Source organism: Hypanus sabinus, chromosome 6, assembly GCF_030144855.1.
Source record: "Hypanus sabinus isolate sHypSab1 chromosome 6, sHypSab1.hap1, whole genome shotgun sequence".
NCBI lineage: Eukaryota > Metazoa > Chordata > Chondrichthyes > Myliobatiformes > Dasyatidae > Hypanus > Hypanus sabinus.
In genome coordinates this window covers 43,560,812-43,582,178 of record NC_082711.1, presented here as the reverse complement: position 1 = coordinate 43,582,178, position 21,367 = coordinate 43,560,812, and the positions used below count along the sequence as shown (strand labels likewise).

General features: G+C 37.7%; 1 protein-coding gene across 3 annotated transcripts in view; it reads left to right on the top strand.

Annotated features, from left to right (window-relative positions):
• Positions 1 to 21,367, top strand: part of waca (WW domain containing adaptor with coiled-coil a) — a 117,484-nt gene that overhangs the window by 84,872 nt on the left and 11,245 nt on the right. For all 3 annotated transcript variants that reach the window (XM_059972004.1, XM_059972006.1, XM_059972005.1), the window contains 3 exons: positions 3,643 to 3,765; positions 12,984 to 13,132; positions 14,434 to 14,549. In XM_059972004.1, coding sequence (XP_059827987.1) covers positions 3,643 to 3,765; positions 12,984 to 13,132; positions 14,434 to 14,549 — 388 coding nt within the window. The remainder of the gene's footprint in view (positions 1 to 3,642; positions 3,766 to 12,983; positions 13,133 to 14,433; positions 14,550 to 21,367) is intronic.

Here is a 21,367-nt window from a genome sequence, read left to right as displayed (position 1 = left end):
TATGCAGATGATTTATTACTATTCATTTCTAACCCGGAGAAATCCATTCCAGCAGTTTTATCATTATTGGCTCAATTTAGTGAGTTTTCTGGGTATAAGTTAAATCTTAATAAAAGTGAATTGTTTCCATTAAATAAACGGGTCCCAATTTATGGAAATTTACCCTTTAAATTAGTTAATGACTCTTTTACTTATTTAGGGATCAAAATCACAAAGAACCATAAAGATTTGTTTGGATTTAATTTTTTACCCTTAATTGATCAGATTAAAGGTTTGTTTACTAAGTGGTCACCTTTGTCTCTATCTCTAATAGGCAGGATTAATGCTATTAAGATGGTTATTTTACCTAAGTTTTTATATATTTTTCAAGCGATACCAATTTTTATCCCGAAATCTTTTTTTAATAATGTTGACTCTAAAATTTCTTCATATATATGGCAGTATAAAAATCCCAGGTTAGGTAAAACATATTTACAGAAGACAAAAAAGGAAGGCGGGTTAGCATTGCCTAATTTCAGATTTTACTATTGGGCAGCTAATATTAGATATTTGTTATGCTGGTTGAAAGATGGGGGTGGATCTTTTGGCCCTTGTTGGGTGAGTTTAGAAACTAAATCGGTATCAGCTTATGCTTTGGGTTCTATTTTAGGGACTTCTCTCCCTTTTGCTCTTTCTAAATTGCCGAAACGAATTGACAACCCGATAGTTAAACATACATTGCGTATATGGTTTCAATTTCGGAGATTTTTTGGGTTGACTCAATTCGTTTTAAATAGTCCTATTGTATCTAATTGTTTTTTTCACCCTTCCTTTATAGATCAAGCTTATTCAGCTTGGAAAACTAAGGGATTACTAAGATTTTCTGATTTATTTTTAGATAATTGTTTCATGTCTTTTGAACAATTATCCAACAGATATAACTTGCCGAGATTTCATTTTTTTAGATATTTACAGATTAGACATTTTTTAAGTTCTGTACTCTCTACGTTTCCAAATTTTGTGCCTTCAGATACTTTGGAGAGTTTATTTGAATTAGACCCTTTTCAAAAAGGGCTTATTTCAAAACTTTATAATATGATTATGAAGATACGTTCAGAGCCCCTTTATAAGACTAAACAGGATTGGGAAAGAGAGCTTAGTTTTAGTATTTCTAGTGAGAATTGGGATAGAATTCTTCAATTAGTTAATACATCATCGTTATGTGCCAAACATTCACTAATACAATTTAAGGTTGTACATAGGGCCCATATGTCCAAGGATAAATTAGCTCATTTTTACTCTCATATAAGTCCTATTTGTGATAGATGTCATTCTGAAATTGCGTCTTTAACTCACATGTTTTGGTCGTGTTCATTTTTGGAGAAATATTGGAAAGATATTTTTGATATTATTTCTGCGGTTTTGAATATTGATTTACAACCTCATCCTATTACCGCAATTTTTGGTTTACCAATGTTAGATTCACAGCATTTATCTTCTTCAGCCCGTCGAATGATTGCATTTCTAACTCTGATGGCTAGAAGATCTATATTGTTGAATTGGAAAGAAATTGATCCTCCCACTGTATTTAATTGGTTCTCTCAAACTATGTTATGTTTAAATTTAGAAAAAATTAGAAGTGGTACTTTTGAGACTTCTATTAAATTTGAAAAGTTATGGAGACCATTTATTCAACATTTTCATATGATGTAATATGACCCTGTGCCAAGTACATTTGATTTCCTAGCTTTTATCTTATGTATTTTGAGAGGACCGGAAGTGACGGCATTGATGAATACTTATTTTTGTGAGATATTATAAACAGCCCACTTTTCTTTTTCTCCTTCTCTTTTGTTTGTTTTTCTTTCTTTTATATTACTTATTAGTTATAGTTATTAGATTAGATTAGTTAGTTTTGTATTATATAATTTTTTTTTTGTTTTTTTTTCTTTCTTTTTTCTGTTTTTTTTATATTATACATTATGAAATATTTAGATTTACTATGTCCATACATATATCTTATGGCTTATGTCTTGGTAAACTCATTTATATTGTAACTATTATGTATGTTTTTTTTTCATATGTAATGGAATGTGTATGTTGGTAATTTCTTTATCAATATATCATCTGTATTCTGTCCATATTACTAATATTAATAAAAAGATTTAGAAAGAAAGAAAGGTTTGCAAATTCCAGAGCAAATATAGTCAACTCCACTGGGTAACTCTTCTTTGGTAAAACATTTTCCAGTTAGCAGTTTAGTTGCCAGCTTTGGTTCTCAAACCACTTTTGAGTATTGTAACGGTTCAATGAACTTACAAATCCTCAATGAACTTGAATGAAAGTTGTTCGTAAATTTAAGCGTATTGAATTATAATTAATTGCTGAATTATTAAGCCATTTGCCTGAATTAAAGCCTGTTATTTCCAAAATCGTGACTGCTGTTTATTATGGGTTTTTCAATGATATATATTTATTAGTTTATATGTATTACAGCCTTAATGGATATTAGATTTATGTCTAATAACTATTATATTTGCATCCTTATTCCTCTTTGAATTATATTTGCCACATTATAAAAGATTAGAAATGGGTCCAAGGATATATTTCTTGAATGTATGGTAATCAAGTTGACTGCTTATAGAACCATGCAGCACAGAAACAGGCCTTTTGGCCCTTCTTGGCTGTGCAGAACCATTTTTCTGCCTAGTCCCACTGACCTGCACCTAGACCATATCCCTCCATACCCCTCTCATCCATGTACCTGTCCAAGTTTTTCATTAATGTTAAAAGTGAGCCTGCATTCACCACTTCAACTGGCAGCTCATTCCACACTCCCACTACTCTGTGTGAAGAAGCTCCCCCTAATGTTCCCTTTAAACTTTTCCATTTTCACCCTTAACCCATGTCCTCTTTTTTTCTCTCCGCTTGCCTCAGTGGAAGAAGCCTGCTTGCATTCACTCTATCTATACCCATCATAATTTTATATACCTCTATCAAATACCTCATTCTTCTATGCTCCAGGGAATAATGTCCTAACCTCTTCAACCTTTCTCTGTAACTCAGTTTCTCAAGTCCCGGCAACATTCTTGTAAACCTTCTCTGCACTCTTTCAACCTTATTAATATCCTTCCTGTAATTAGGTGACCAAAACTGCACACAATACTCCAAATTCGGCCCCACCACTGTCTTATATGTCTGAACCCTTAGTGCCTAAGTGGCACATGGGGCCTCAGTGTCTTGTACAACCTCACCATAACTTTCCAACTCTTATACTCAGTACTTTGATTTATAAAGGCCAATGTGCTAAAAGCTCTCTTTACAACCCTATCTACCTGTGACATTTGTCTAAGTCTGCTTTTTCATTTTGTTAGTTGATTTCTTTTCATATGTCAAGGTTCAATATATAATATGTTAAATTTTCTTTCAAAATATATTTGTGTCTCAAGGAATAATCACAGTGGACATTCAAAATGATTTTGCATGGGGCTTAAAGTGATTTTTATGTTGGGACAGACTTGCTTATTTGCTGGATTTACTGGGTTGAAGCCCAAGCAGGCATAATGTAGTTGAAGGATTCTTGTTTTATATAATCTATAACAATTAGTTTAACTGTAACTGTTGGGTGGAACAAGTTTAAGAAAGCATCTTTTTGTCTTGCAGTCCTTACAGCTGCTGTCACACAAGCTTCTTTGCAATCTATGCTTCATAAGCTCCTCACAACTGGACCATCAGCTTTAAGCATAACAACTCTCCTTTCCCAAGCTGCACAGTTGTCTTCTCAGGGTAAGAATTAAACAAATGCTCTATTGCCATTATTCTCTAATAAAATGTATTGCTGCTGTGACTGCTACCAGCCACTGCCAACTTTTCAACTACCACCATTGGAAATAGTGATTTTTCTACATTTTAGTTTATGTTCTCATCAAACTGAATTGTTCCATTATTGGGAAAGGGGTCAAATTACTGATGTAATTAGGAAAGATAATTTTCACATCAACTATACAATAGCTAAATGAATCTCCAGATTATGTATTTTACTTCTGTTTTCCTCTGCAAAATTCAGACTAAAGAATTAAACCATACATCGTTACGATGAAATCAAGGTATTCATTACCTTCCTTCAAGATAAATTTTTTAAGAGTGATTCCTATGCAGCTATCACTATTCACGTTGTCCACTTAAAAGAATTAAAGAAATAGAGATTGTTGATGGTTCAGGATAAATCATCCACAAACTGAAATTCTGGATATGATTGTGCGCATTGCTGGTAAACTTGCAGTAGAGATTGGAAAATTTAATTTGGTTGCAAAATATTGGTATTTTTCACAGAGGTTAAGTTTAGCTAATAGTTGGCAGTTGATCCAGATGTTGTATCTTCCTTGTTACCATAGTGGTTTACAAATTACAATGGGAGATAGAAAATGCAGGCCAGAAACGCAATGTTACAATAGTCATGGGAGATTTCAATATGCAGCTAGATCAGGAAAATCAGGTAAGTGCGGGATACAAGAGGGGGAATTTCTAGAATAGTTATAACCATAGAACAATTACAGCACGGAAACAGGCCATCTCGGCCCTTCTAGTCTGTGCCGAACGCTTACACTCACCTAGTCCCACCAACCTGCACTCAGCCCATAACCTTCCATTCCTTTCCTGTCCATATACATGTCCAATTTTTTTTTTAAATGACAATACCCAACCTACCTCTACCAGACAGACATACTTTATTGATCCTGAGGGAAATTGGGTTTCGTTACAGCCGCACCAACCAAGAATAGTGAAGAAATTTAGCAATACAAAACCATAAATAATTAAATAATAACAATGAGTTCATCATGCCAAGTGGAAATAAGTCCAGGACTAGCCTGTTGGCTCAGGGTGTCTGACACTCCGAGGGAGGAGTTGGAAAGTTTGATGGCCACAGGCAGGAATGACTTCCTATGACGCTCAGTGTTACATCTTGGTGGAAGTGGAATGAGTCTCTGGCTGAATGTACTCCTGTGCCTAACCAGTACATTATGGAGTGGATGGGAGACATTGTCGAAGATGGCATGCTACTTGGACAGCATCCTCTTTTCAGACACCACTGTCAGAGAGTCCAGTTCCACCCCCACAACATCACTGGCCTTACGAATGAGTTTGTTGATTCTGTTGGTGTCTGCTACCCTCAGCCTGCTGCCCCAGCACACAACAGCAAATATGACAGCACTGGCCACCACAGACTAACATCCTCAACATCGTCCGGCAGATGTTAAAGGACCTCGGTCTCCTCAGGAAATAGAGACAGGTCTGACCCTTCTTGTAGACAGCCTCAGTGTTCTTTGACCAGCCCAGTTTTTGTCCATTCGTATCCCCTGGTATTTGTAATCCTCCCTACCACTTATACTTCTACTTCACTTCTACTAATACCACTTCTACTGGAAGCTCGTTCCACACAGCTACCACTCTCTGAGTAAAGAAATTCCCCCTCGTGTTACCTCTAAACTTTTGCCCCTTAACTCTCAACTTGTGTCCTCTTGTTTGAATCTCCCCTACTCTCAATGGAAAAAGCCTATCCATGTCAACTCTATCTACCCCCTCATAATTTTAAATACCTCTATCAAGTTTCCCTTCAACCTTCTATGCTTCAAAGAATAAAGACCTAACTTGTTCAACCTTTCTCTGTAACTTAGGTGCTGAAACCCAGGTGGCATTCTAGTAAATCTTCTCTGTACTCTCTCAATTTTGTTGACATCTTTCCTATAATTCGGTGACCAGAACTGTACACAATACTCCAAATTTGGCCTTACCGATGCCTTGTACAATTTTAACATTACATCCCAACTCCTATACTCAATGCTCTGATTTATAAAGGCCAGCATACCAAAAGCTTTCTTCACCACCTGATCCACATGAGATTCCACCTTCAGGGAACTATGTAGATCACTCTATGAAATGGCTTTTTAGAGCAGCTCGTTGATGAGCCCACCAGGGATCACCTATTCTAGATTGGGTGTTGTCTTATGAACCAGATTTGATTAGAGAGCTTAAGGTAAAGGAACCCTTAGGGGAGGGAATGATCATAATATGATAGAATTCACCCTGCAGTTTGAAAAGAAGCTAAAGTTGGATATATCAGTCTTACAGTGGAATGAAGGGAATTACAGAGGCATGAGAGAGGAGCTGGTCAAAAATTTTTTGAAAAGTGCACTAGCAGGGATCACAGCATAGCAGCAATGGCTAAAATTTCTGGGAAGGCACAGGATATATTTATATATTCCAAAGAGGAAGAACTATTCTAAAGGCAGGATAATGCAATCTTGGCTAACAAGAGCCAAAAAGGGGGCATAAAATAGAGCAAAGTTCAGTGGGAAGTTAGAGTATTGGAAGTTTTTTAAAACCATCGGAAGGCACCTATAAAGAATGAGAAGATGCGTTAAGAAGATGAGCAGGCCAATAATGTTAAAGAGGATACTAAAAGTTTCTTCAGATACACAGTGTAAATAAGACACGAGAGTAGGTAGTGGACCAATGAAAAAATGATGATGGAGAGATAGTAGTGGGGGACAAGGAAATGGGAGATAAACTATTTTGCATCAGTCTTCACTGTGGAAGATACTAGCAGTAAGCTGGAAGTTCAAGAGTTTCAGGAAGCAGAAGTATGTGAAGTTGCCGTTCCTATGGGGAAGGTTCTTGGGAAACTGTAAGTTCTGCAGGCAGATAAGTCATCTGGACCAGATGGTAAATACCCCAATGTTCTGAAAGAAGTGACTGAAGAGATTGTAGAGGCATTAGTAATGATCTTTCAAGAATCAATTGATTCTGGCATGGTTCCAGAGCCCTGGAAAATTACAAATATCACTTCACCCTTCAAGAAGGGAGTGAGGCAGAAGAAAGGAAATTATAGGCCAGTTAGGCTGACCTTAGTGGTTGGGAAGGTGTTGAGAGTCGATTGTTAAGGATGTGGTTTTGGGGTACTTAAGGAAACATTATAAAATGGGCCAAAGTCAGCATAGTTTCCTTAATGGAAAACCTTTCCGGAAAAATCTGTTGGAATTCTTTGAAGAAATAACAAGCAGGATAGATAAAGGAAAATCGCGTGTTGTGTTCGTTGTTTTTCTGAAGATGCCACACATGGGGCTGCTTAACAAACTACATGCCCATGATATTACAGGAAAGATACTAGCATGGACAAAGCATTGGTTGATTGGCAGGAAACAAAGTGGGAATAAAGGGACCCTTTTCTGGTTGGCTGCCAGTGAGTAGTAATGTTCCACAGGAATCTGTGTTGGAACTGCTTCTTTTTACTTTATATGTCAATGGCTTGGATGACAGAATTGAAGGCTTTGTGACCAAGTTTGCAGTTAATGCAAAGTCAGGTGGAGAGACAGGTAGTTTGGAGGAAGTTGAGAGGCTATAAAAAGACATTAGGAGAATGGGCAAGGAAGTGGCATATGGAATACAGTGTTGTGAACTATATGATCTTGGTCGAAATAAAAGGTAGACTATTTTATAAATGGGGAGAATATTCAAAAATCTCAGGAGAAAACGGACTTGGTAGTCCTCGTGCAAGGTTCCTAAAGATTAATTTGCAGGTTGAGTTGGTGGTGAAGAACGCAAATGTCATGTTGGTATATGTTTCAAGAGGACTAAAATATAAAAGCAAAGATGTAATGTTGAGGTTTTATTAAGCGGTGGTGAGGCCTCACTTGGAGTATTATCACAAACACGAGAAAATCTGCAGATACTGGAAATCCAAAGCAGCACACAAAATGCTGGAGAAACTCAGCAGGCCAAGCACTACCTATGGAAAAGAGTTAACAATCAACTTTACAGGCTGAGGTCCTTCATCAGGTCTGATGAAGTGTTTTGACCCGTAACATCAACTGTTTGCTCTTTTCCATTGATGCTGCCTGGCCTGCTAAGTTCCTCCTTGGAATGTTGTGGGCCCCTCATCTAAGAAAGGATATGCTCACATTGGTGAAGGTTCAAAGGACGTTAATGAAAATGATTCCGCAATTGAAAAACTTGTCTTTTGAAGTGTGTTTGGCTCTGGGCCTCTACTCACTGGAATTCAGAAGAATGAGGGCAACCTCATTGAAACCTATTGAATGTTGAAAGGTCTTGCAAGAGTGGATGTGGAGAGAATGTTTCCTGTGGTGGGTGCATCTAAGACCAGAGGACACAGCTTCAGAAAAGGGGGTGTCCTTTTAGAATGAGATGAGGAGGATTTTTTTTTTAGCCAGAGAGCAGTGAATCTGTGAAATTCATTGCCATAGGTGGCTGTGGAAGCCAAGTCATTGGGTATATTTAAGGAAGAGGTTGATAGATTATTGATTGGTCAGTTCATGAAGGGAAATGGGGTGAAGCCAGGAGATGGGTCTGATGAGGAAAAATGGATCAGCCCTGATGAAATGGCCTGGCAGACTCGATGGGCCAAATGGCTTAATTCTGCTCATATATATTATGGTCTTATAATAAAGGATATTTGGCCCTAATTTTCATTCTTTCTTTGGGAATTCTTCCCAATGTGATGTGAGTTTTAAAAACAGTTTAATGTTTGTAACAACTCTGAGCCACTGTCACAAGCTCACTTTCTATGTCTTTTAATGCACTACATGATGTGATTAATTATCTTCCATGTTGTCTGTTTTTATTGCTTTACCTAATGCTTTTTAAAAGTTAAGCTGCTCTATTGTAAAGCTGATTTTGATAAAACTGGGCAAGTTTAGAAACTGGTAATTATGGAACAAAGCATAACAGATGCAGTTATGTTTGAAGTATTTATGAATGTGTGTTCACTATTTGATTGGCAAATCTCATTGAAGCAAGCTTATAATTGATCCACAGGTATTCTTCATACTCTGATTTTTAAAATTTGCTGACACTTAGCAGTGAATCAAACCTTTTTGATTTGCCTTTGTAACTTGTAAAATGTCCAGTCTATGATCCATTGTTCAGTCTTAATTCTGTTTTTTTTATTGCCAGACTTAGTTTGCTTTGGGTGTAAATTCTGATAGTCTCTTTTTCATCTCTAAACAACTCATTTAATTATATATCAATTAACCAGTTCAAGTGGTCATATTTACAATGTTATCTAGAATATTTAAATTTCCTGACATCCTTTGGATTTTTAAAATTGTAGCTGTTTAATACAACTGGTTTTCAATTAATGGAAAGTGATTTTAAGGAGAAAATAAACAACTATTTGCTAACTATACAGAAGTACTGTCAGTTTCTTTGTGTATATCCAAGAAATTGCTTTTGAATATATTTTTGCTGTTTCTTTGCCCAAAAAGAATAACCTTTTTTTGTTTCATTATGTGATTGGACCAGTTTTCACACTGCTCAAAATTACAGAAGTGCTACTTGTGCAGAATGTATATTATCTTAGATAACTACACTGAACATTTTTGTGGATTGCATAAACTTTGAGCTAATTGTATAGACAAGGAAAACACAAATGCAAAGAAATACATTTACCTACTTGATCAGCATCAAATTTGTGTCTAGGATTTTCAATATATATTGAAGTTATTTTCTACATTTCTTGCACCAGTTTACTAACAAGACCATAAGAAATAAGCCATTCGGTTCATGGAGTCTGCTCTCCCATTTGATCATGGCTAATTTATTTTCCTTCTCAATCCCTGACGCCCTTACTAATTAGAACCTAACAAACTCAGTTCTAATTATATCCAAATGCTTGACCTCATCAGCTGTCCATGGCAATGAATTCCTGAGGCTATGTCCACATTACACCAGATAAATCCATAACCAAAGCCTTTTCTCTTTGTTTTTACCCTCCTTCCACACTAAAACAGCATTTTCGTCCCCCAAAACTGGAGCTTTTCAGAAATGCTCTCCAAAGTGTGTATTTTTGGAAACGCCAGATTGGTCAGAGCAGTGTGGCTGGGGTAACCGGAGAAATCTAAAAACGCTGTGAGACGGCAGCGCACTATTTCATTGTTTTCTTGAATGCAACCAAACAATTTCAGAGCAGACGGCAATGAGACTGAAGCCAGGACAGTTAGAAATGTACTCACCAAATACTTTGACCCATAACTTGCTGAATAAATAAGTATACTCGCTGCCCTGTTTTCTGTCCTTGCTCGTATGAAGGTGGTTTACCTATTTATGGAAGTACTTCTCTGACAATAGATGTGTAACAGCCTAATGTAACATTGTATGGAAATACAAGATAAGACTGATGCAGACATGTTTTATACATTTAACAAGGTGCTTTATTAATGCAACAGAGTTGGTCAGTTTTTCAATGTTCGTCGTCAGCAAGGTCAATCTGTCCGTAAACTTTCTGTCGGTTGCTACCGTATGCTCCAGTATTTGTTCTTTTTAGTTTTAAGTTCTCCCTCTTGAGAGCCAACATCTGTCCGTCATTTTAAGTTTTTCTAGTCTGTAACTATACAAACGCGCACTTTTACGGCAAGTTTCGACACCAAACATGTTGCTTGTTTTCAGTAGATGTATCCTGCGCATGCGCAGAAGGAGGAGATTCACCGATATCTCTGTTTCAATGTGGACAGAGATATTTTTAAAAACGCATAGTGTGGACGCCTATCATTTTTACATGAAACTGGCGTTTTCAATATTATCCAGTCTAGTGTGGATGTAGCCACAGTTTCACCACCCTCTGCCTTAAGAAATTCCTCCTTGTCTTTACTAAAAGGATGTCCCCTCCATTCTGAGGCTGTGCCCTCTGGTCCTAGACTCTCCCACTATAGGAAATGGCCTCTGCATATCCACTCTCTCTAGGCCTTTCAATATTCAGTAGGCTTGAGTGAGATCTCCTTCATTCTTCTAAACTCCTGCGAGTACAGTATCCCCATACGTTAACTCTTTAATTCCCAGGATCATTTTCATGAAACTCCTGGATCCTTTCCAATACCAGCACATCCTTTCTTAGATATGGGGCCCAGAACTCCTCACAATACTGTAAATGGGGTCTTACTAATGTCTTATAAAGCCACAGCATTACATCTTGCTTTTATATTCGAGTCCTTTCGAAATGAACACTAGCATTGCATTTGCCTACCTTAATACTGACTAACCTGCAAGTTAACTTAGGGAATTTTGCACTTAGTCTCCTAAGTCACTTTGCACCTTTGATTTATGAATTTGCTCCCTAAATCCTTCTTGGGCTTCTAGCTGGGTACAAGTATTGATTTTAACCAATGTTTTAATGACAAACTCGCCATCTTCATCAAGGATGATACCTGGGCATGTCTAGTCCACAAATATAAATTGATAATTGAACCTGGCTGGAAGCCCGAGAAGAGTTTATTCGCCATTTATGCCAGAAAAGCAACAGATCCTTTTTCAATTTTCTCCCTGTTTAGAAAATAGTCTGTGTTTTATTTCTTCTACCACAGTACATTACCATACACTTCCCATAACTGTTTACCACCTAATATGCCTTTGCCCATTCTCCTAATCTGGCCAGATTCTTCAGTAGACTCCATGTTTCCTCATCTGTACCTGTCTCTGTATCTGCAGACTTGGCCACTAAGCCATCAATTACATCATCATCCAAATCATTGACATATGAGGTGAAAATTAGCAGACCAATACCAACCCCTGCAGGACACCATTAATCACATACATCCAACCAGAAAAGCCCCCTTTTATTCCCAGTCTTTGCTTTCAACCAGTCTTCTGTATGTGCTAGTATCTTCGTGGAATGGTTTCTTAGCTTGTTTAGCAACCTCATGGGTGGCACCTTGTTAAAGGCCTTCTGAAAATAATTTGACTGTTCTGCTTAACTTTCACTAATTTGTTTTAATGTTTCTAATTTGGTTGTAAGTTGAGAATTGTTAAGAATATTGCAAGATTGAAGTATTTGTGTACGCCCATTTCATTTTAATGAAATAGAGTTCCCTCTGGTGGCAATATGATGAAACAAGATCCCATAAGTATACCTATGATGTACCTATGTACAGACTCTTTGGTCTACCCTGGTTTCACTATCCATGACACCAGTCTGAACAAGTCCCTTTTAGCTTAATATGCTATGTATTCCACTTTTCCAAGCCTGATCATGTGTCTGCATCATCTGCAACTTCCAAATGCGATAGTCCTTGTCCTTTTCCTTCTCCAATATTTGACCCTTTTCATTATTTGAATTAAATTTTGTGGAAGTTAGGATATGTTCACAGAAATTTATGGCACAATTGGCAGCTCTGACGTATCTACTACTATAGCAATCTTAAGTAAACAGGCTTTTTTTTTGTAAATATCAATTGGCTTGTTTGATGGAAGGATCAGAAATTATTTACCTTTGCATTATAAACGGACATTTTATGGATACTCTAAAATTTCATGCTAAATAATTGGGAAGTTATACCAAGGTGTTTTTTTTTCAAACGATATGACTTTTCAGCTTTTCAGTCTGCTGCGTAAGTTCCTACAGGTGAGAACAGGAAAGCCATTTCTCAGGCAGATGACACAGTTTAGACAAATTTTCCCCTCTGCCTCTTTTCTCTCCTTTCTGTGGGGGGAAGAATTGCTGGTAAGGAAAATATCAGGGCCTGTTATTCCAAATAAATGAATTGCTTAGGGAATGACACTTATTTTTCTTTAACTTCCCTTTTTTGGATTTTTTTTTGTAATGAAGTTTGTTGATTGTATTGAATCTTAAACTGTCTAAACAGATAAATACAAGGGGCCCAATTTTAATGACATCTGTTCATCTTCCATATGAGTACTATCTGGGGGAGAAAACTGCAAAGGCACCCACCCAGAATTTATAGTGAGTGAAGAAGGCTGTATTACAACTTTCCTATGGCAGTGGAATGCATTGAAAATTTTATTTTAAAGATTGCTTAATAGATGTGCATATTTCATATGGAGTTCTCCTTTCTCTTAACAGAAGTATTCTTACAGAAATTTGGTAGTTTGGACAGCATTGCTTAAGTGTATTTTGAAAAATGTTGACTTTTTTGAAAATTTAATATGATCTTTTGATGGAAAACACTAGATTATTTTAAACTTTTTTTAAAACACAGCCCCTCAATGTAATCAGTCTCCGATGTCATTGGCATCAGATGCATCATCCCCAAGGTCATATGTGTCTCCTAGGATTAGTACACCACAGACTAACCCAGTTCCTCTTAAACCGCTGATGAGTACGCCTCCTGTGACGTCTCAGCCAAAGGTACGTAATTCTAGTTAATATCTGATTTAGCTGCTGAACATGTGGTTTTATAAATTGCTGGTTAGATACAAACTACTAAATTTTCATAGCCTTGTCAACTGTAATTAATTTTAAACTATAGTTGATTTGCAGTTCAGTTGAAATTATGCAATTCATGATATTTGAAATTGTTCAAGTTTAAGAGATGAAAAACTGTTTGTATATTCAGTTTATGCATGTGCTGATTGTTTTTGCCATCACACCTAAGAAATTTATGAAATATCTTAGCATGGAACTGGAAATGCTCATACCTTCTGTTTTTTGATTTGTGTATCCCTCTTTCCTCGACACTTAATTTAAAATCTGGAGGATAATTTATCCTAACAGCCAAATCAAAAGTAGTTTTCCTTTGCACTTTTAAAAAGAAAATGTCAGCACATCTACAGTACATGTACATCGTATCAAACAAATATTGAAACAATTGAAGAGGAAGCAATGTACTGCCAAACACTACAGTGGAGTGTAGTAAAATAATGTCCATGTAACTGAATAGTGTTACTGAATAGTATCTCTGAGGAAATTTATCAGTGAATCAATGCCTAAGTATAGGAGCTGACCCTAGAAAAAGTCAATATGTTTCCTGTTTAGCAGCCCCTAGATAACTTGCCCTACTCAGGCTTTGTGGTTTCTGAGGTGACTGAGGAACTGATGTGGTCAGTGTTCCAGATAAGGGGTAAGGTGTGCCTGCAGGATGCATGTGTTGCTTGTGAGGTGGTGCAATCCTTCTATCATTTCTGTAGGACTTTTTGATTCACTTGATGCATGGATTCAAAGTTCTCGATACCATCTCAGATGTTCCTTTGCTGCCTTGAGTAGTCATGGGCTAGGAATGCCAAGAATCAGTGGGTATGTTGCATTATTTTCATGGAAAATTTGAGTACATTTTTTATTTTATTTTTCCTTTGTCCATTTGGTTTTCTTGTCTCCAATGGAAATTGGAATGAAATCCCAGCTTCAGAAGACAAGTATCAAGCATTTCAACATCTTTGCCTGGCAGTGGAGTGAACTTGAGTGTACCAGGGTTGGCCTAGGAGATTCACTTAACTTTCCAGTGAATTCGGAGGGTTTTGCAGAAGTAGTGTATTAGGGACACTTCCATAACATGGGTTATGCATTTTCATCTAATTTGTATATAAGTACCAGTTTGTGCCAATCTTGTGCACTGTTGATGTTTGTAAAGATTACTAACTGATTTAAGGTGCCCTCAAATGAATATAATGTATTTATGTCGGAGGTAATGGTGTATATTTGCTTTCGTTTAGTCTAGTGCTTCAGTTGTGAAACAAGGACCAGCACAGCAGCAAGTATCTCAACAGACTCCTACTGCTGACAAACATGGGCATGAGCCTGGTTCCCCTCGTAATGTTCAACGTTCAAGGTAAGGATATCTGATCTTGGATGCCTGTTTGTGAAATTTATTGGGAATTGGGTTTTAAGGCTTTGCAACAGAGGGAAGGCTGAGTAAGTATAACCTTCCTTCTTCAAAATAACTTATGATTATTTTGAATATGATTCTTTTCAATGTTCCATATACATTGACTTGCTTTTGTTAATTGTAGCTAATCCTTTATGATTTCCAGGGTGTAGCGTTGACAGTAAAATGCAAAAAATAGGTTCCAGTTTTACTTTCAGCAAGATTTATATGGAGTGATTATTTCATCTTTGCTCCTTTTGACATAACTATAGATATTTAATAAAATCATTAATTACTACATTACAACTGGAGATCATTTGGCTTACAGTGCTAACTCTTTGAAAACTTTGATTATTCCAACTCTTCCTCTGTAGCTCCACAGTTTCATTAATCTTTTTATTTTTTGTGTTTATACAATTAACTTTTGGGAGTGTTATTTGTTCTGCATCTACCAAGCTGGGCAGTAGCTTTTAAATTACAATGACTTGGTGTATAGAACAAATTTTCCTTGCATTATATCTACCTGAAATCTGCATCCTTTTATTCTTGATGCTGTCTCTAGAAGCATTTTCTTTCTTCTTAATGCCACCATTAAAACTCTTATAATTTTTGAAATTAGACCTTCATTGCTTTGAATATAGCAGATTCCAGTTACTCGGTCCATTGATAGCCACTTATTTGGAACAGCTTGGAAGAACATACACAGATTGAGAAAATAGCCGGCGTTCCCTTCATTTATTTTGGTCACTATACCACTTATTTGGGACAGGAGACTATTGCCGAACAGCTTCTAACAAGTGTCAGCCACGTGACCTTGTGTAGCTGTTAAATGCTACACCATGCTTGGACCAAACAGTTTTTAAATAGCATCATTTACGTGTGTTTGTGTTTGGAAAGCAGTGATTTTTGTCACTGGTACTTGGTGAGAAGTGAGCAGTAAGACAACTTAGAATTGGTTTTGCTTACCATGTATAATGCCCTGGGTAAGATTTCTGCTGCTATGCTGTGAGGTATTTTTATTTTAGCAGTCTTTTGTAAAAGCAGTGTGTGCTGCCAATATGAGCGTTTTGGCTTTGGCTAAAGATAAAGAACGATGCTGTCCATCTTGGGAATGTGGTGTCAGCTAATAGAGGTTGTCTTGGTACATGTCATAACTTTCTGTCCAGTAGAACATCTGAAAGTGCTGGGCAGGAGGAGATTTCTGAAGGGCAGCATTCCAATTTGGGAGTTTTTCTTTTGGCGGGAGCAGCAGGGAAAGGGGAAGATGCAGCAGAATGTCATTCAAAGGAGAGTCCCCATTGTAAGAAGTGTTTTGTGCAGAAGAATGGCTCCAAGGAAGAAGGACCAATACCCCTGAGAGAACCAGTTCATTCAAGATAGTCTTTGAGGGAAATTCAGACGTTGGCAGGTGTCCACACAGACCATGGGTTCGATGTGTGGGTAAAGCGATATACTGAGTACTCCAGAAATGAGCTCCAACGTTTATGTGCACATTTGGACTGATTTAACTGTAATGGGCCTCTCTAATTTTCTTCTCTTTCTGTAATTGTTGAAGTAGAAAATTTGGTAAATATATTTCTTCTGTAACTTTATGCTGGTGTTTGATCTGTTAGTTTTCTGGCAAGCGGTAACTTCGCATGGAGCAGTATCTACTCAGCATTCACTACGATTTATGTTCCTTCCCAAACATCCCATCTTTCCTGTTTGGCTGCACCCCAAATCATACTGACCCTGGACATGTATTGCTTATGAAAGGTGGCCTTCTCACCTCTGAGTCATGTGGCTGTAAGCAGAGTTAGCCAATGAGCCAAATTTGTATAAAACCCCGCTGAGAGGGTTGCATTTCAGTTTCAAGTATTCAGGCTTGGAGATGCCAGAAATGGCCAGGAGTGAAAATGAAATGATTTCACTACTTCCAGCAGGTTAGGAGCTACGAAGAATCTGAAGGTATTGGCAATCATCTTGAATGTTACAATGAAGAATTGGAGGATGCAATTGCCAAAAGGATTGTATGTGACATTACCTACACTGGGTGTCTGCGCTAACTTTGTTTATTTACAGTCAATTAAAAGAACATAGCAGTATGTTGATTGTCCAACATATCCAAGGATGACTGTGTGGGAGTTTTTAAGGTGAAAAAGCTGTTGCACTGGAACAGTTCCATTCTCTCAAGTTCGGAAGCCTGGGTCCAGTGGTATGAGTAGTTGGCACAAACTGGAGACTTGGTTGCAGTGGATAACCATAAATACTTCTGTACCTTATTTTCCCCTTTGCTCTTAACAAAGCATTGCAGAACTACCTTCCCTCTCCCTTCCCCTTTTCCCAACTATGATTTCCATTTCCCTGCCCTCTTCCCACTCTCAGACCACAGTAGAGACCCATATCAGAATCATGGTTTTTTTGTGGTAACAGCACAGTGCAACATAAAAAAACACTAAGTTACAATAAGAAGACACAGTAGTGTACACGGATTCATGGGCCATTCAGAAATCTGATGCAAACTTCATTGGTTAAGCAAGGGGTTCAAATTGTTGAAGAATGCACAACCCGTAAAAGAAGGTGTTTTAACTTTCACTTACGGCTTCAAATATCACGATTCACAAAAGACGGAATAGGTAATAACACAAGAGCAGCAAGAGCGATCATTGCACGTAAATTGTTAAAGTGACTTAATTTAAAATAATGTTTTGACTGAGGTCTTCTAACAATTAGAGTACCTGCCTGTTGTCAATACAGGTGTCCCCTGTTTTCGCTAACAGAAGGTGTTTTCACTGTTAACGATAAGAGGCAGTGCGCCCTGAGCGCCAAGCTCCTCCCCCGGAACTGCATTCTAGCCAGCATTGCTTAAACTCATGCCTGTGAGCATCTATGCTTTATGTCGATTTATTTTGTGCATCCATTAGCAAGATGAGTTCTAAGGTATCGGAAAAGTCCAAAAGACTGCATAAGGGTGTTACACTTAGTGTAAAACTAGAAATAATAAAGCGTTTCAATCGTGGTGAATGAAGTGAGTGAGTTTGGCTAAGGGTTTGTGGAAGTTGACAAAGATGATGTTGAAGAGGTTTTGGTATCCCATGACCAAGAACTGACAGATGAAGAGGAAAGGATAATAATTGAAACCGAACGCAGTAGCGAACGACCAGAAAGTGAAGACGTCCAGGAACTGAACGGGAAGCAATTGTGTGAGATTTTCGCTGCAATTGACAACAATGCAATGATTGCAGAAAAGTACGACTTTAATTTTGAAAGGGTACGTAGGTTTAGGGCATATTTGCAGGATGGTTTGAGTGCTTACAAAGAACTGTATGATAGAAAAATGCACGAGGCTAAGCAGTCAAGCATACTGTTGTTTTTCACGCCTTCCACATCAGCCACAGCAGACGATGAAACTCGACTTCGACATTGAGACAGGCAGGCATAGAAGAAGGTGAATTGCCTGCCCTGATGGAAACAGACGACAATGAGATGACACCCAGTCTCCTCTACCTCCCACCACCCCAATCTCCGACGACAGCCTAACACACCGTCATCAGTGTGCTCACTGTCTTCCCGATTCCAGTTAGTGAAACTACATTGGGCATACATTATTTCTATTTTATATAGGCTGTGTATTTTTATGTGTTATTTGATAGCTTCATAGCTTAAAGGATTCTGGAAAGAGTGCTTCTACCAGGAGCACTTGCGCCGTGGTTTTTGCTGCGAGTACTGCCGAGAGCACTTGCGTGAGATTTTCACTGCAGTGGACAGTGCTGCAATAATTGCAGAGAAGTATTCCTACATTATATAGGCTGCGTATTTATCGGATCATTCCTGCTTTTACTATATGTTAGTTATTTTAGATTTTTATGTGTTATTTGGTAGGTTATTTTTTGGTTCTGCAAACGCTCACAGATTTTTCCCATATAAATAAAAGGTAATTGTTTCTTCACTTTACGACATTCCAGCTTACGAACCGTTTCATAGGAATGCCCTACCTTCGAGTAGCAGGGGAAACCTGTATTAGTAGTTGTGCTTTGTACTGCTCTTCAATTTATTTTCATCTGTGGTAAATATGAAGATTTTCTTTGACAAAAGTGTTCACAATGTAAATTAAACTCCCTTTAGAAAAAGCAATGAAAATGTGAACTAATTTCTTGTCGATTTGTGAAGTTCTTTAAAAGTTGGAGTGGGTAATGTTTTCCCTTGGCTGTATTCTTGCTAAGCATTCTGCCAGTTGTAAAGTATCTTCTATTGTTGAACTCAATATCTGTATTCTAATCACATTGCAATATCACAAAGTTAATAAACAATAGATCACATATTCACAATTGTCAACATCTGGACCAGCAACAGTCATCCTTTTTGCAAAATCTGCTTTTTCTTATTTAGGTGACTTGTTTATGTCAAGTGGATATAGTTTAGAACCACAGTGGAAACGAGTCATTATCTGTGATTGAACTATTGTTTTTCACATTGTCATGAAATTTGTCTTGTCCATTATGCCGTTAGTCCCTTAAAATTCTGTGTAATCTGTAATTTACACTATTTATTTGAGGTTTTACTCTCTGATTATGTTTTTCACTTCTGGAATCTCAGTTCATTCAAAACCAAAGGATATTTCCCCTCCTCTTGACCTGGATTCCTTCTCCATAGAAATCCTAGGAAATGTTGAAACACAGCTGATGATTCAATAGTTCCTCCACCATAAACACTTATTGGAAATGGTGCTGCCAACAATGCCACAGAATATACTCCTGGAATTTTCAGTATTTAGCATGAAGAACTGCTTGATGATACTGCTGTTGACCGAAGTTTGACGGGCCTTGCTGTAAGACTGGGCCTGTGATCACAATCAACTAACTGATCTCAGTATCTTTCCTGTTGTAACATTTGCAGGAATGGTTATTGGGAACATTAGGTCTTGCCCTCAGTATCAATAAACTCTCCATTGTGCAGCTGCTGGATACTGTGAACTGGCAGATTGAATAATTTTCAAATTGAAAATGGTTGATAGTGGAATTACATGGCTTCGTGATCTCTCACTTCATTATCACAAATCAGAATGTTCAAGACACTTCTGAAGGCTATTCACAAGAATTGTTCTAATGCTGATATTTAGTGATGCAATAGGTTTCCCTGACTCTTAACTGCCTTCTTCCTAGCTGCTCATCCTTTCCTCCTTCACTGCTTGTGTACACTTACTTACTTCTCTACCTGTTAGTATTGTATATTCGTGTCTTGAGATCAATGTTCACCTTGAGTTCAAAAGTTTATACTTGGTCCTTGAATATCTCTTCCCCAAGTCTCAGGTCTGCTTCTGGGTGGGCCTTGAGGATTGAGTTAGCCTTGGCATCAAGCTCTGCAGCATTTGTGTCTCCATATGCTTCACCTGCAGTTAAGATAGGCCACTCCTTTAGGGAGATGGGCATTTCTCATGAAAGTAGGCAAGCCCACAAGCAGATAACTGGCATAGCAAACAGCCAGACTGGACTGAAGTGGGGTTGTGAGGACAACAGATTGAGGCAACCTGACATGTATTATTTTGTCCACAGATGTAAAGGATGAATTAAATACACACCACTTAGATGATTAACATTATTTTGGGCAGCAGAGTCAAACTACTGCCTCACAGCTTCAGCACTTTGGGTTTACAGCTGGCCTGCACTACTGATTATATGGGGTCTACTTGTTTTCCCTGTGACTGGATAATTTTCCTCTAATTGTTCTGGTTTCCTCTCATGTTCCGCAGATGTGTAGGTTGAGAATTTAATTTCCTGAGTGTGTGTTATGAGTGGTAAAATGGGGCTAGGATAAGTGAAGAAAGAAGGAAACTTGGGCAAGTGCTTTTCTGACATATGATTTCATATCCATGCTGAATGTAAAAGTTGCAGCTGAAAACTTATTAATATGTCAATAAAGTGAATAAATATCTGAACACTGTTTGCTTGGGAACATATTTACTGACTCAGTATCATGGATCTTCTAATCTCATGATTTTAACTCATGCTCATCATCAACCCAAATATTATAGTTCATAAACGGCCCAGATTGTTTTTGCACACCAAAGCAAGAGTGAATAAATGCAGTTTTGCAGTTGCTGTCCATTTCCTAATTTATTAAAAATGAAAATAATGACTTAACTCTTGAGGCTACATGTGGAATGGACTGAGAGCCCATCTTATCTGCCCAGTGTAATAGTGCTGTGAAGTACAATCCAAAATACATCTGAAAGGCTTGCAGATACATAGTTTTGATGACTGTAGATGTATATGCAATACAGGAGCATTTCAGAACTTTTAAAAATAAGTAAAAGTTGATAATACACAAGAACACAAGAAATTAGGAGTAGGAGTAGGCCCACCAGAATATTCAAGCTGCCTTGCCATTCATTATGCTCATGGCTGATTTTTGCTGGGTTCATCTCTTCTGTGCCAGTTCCCCATCGTGCTCAGTTCATTAATCTGTCAAATATATTCACTACCTTTCTGAGGGATGTTTGCATCTAATCTTAAAATGACTGGTCACTTATTTTCCAGCTATGACCCTCATTTGTGACTTCCTCACTAGTGAAAACATCTCAAAATCAATCCATTTAGGTCCCCTTAGAATCTCATATGTTTCAATAAGATCACCCCACATGTTTCTAAAGTTCCACGGAATACTGACCAGTTTAGTGTTTCTTTATAGGACAGTGTTCTGATTCCAATGATTAGCCTTGTGAATTCCCTTTGGATTGCCTCCAATATTGCTATTGTGGCGACCCACTTTCTGCGCAGGCGAACCGGCTCACAAATAGCCAGCGC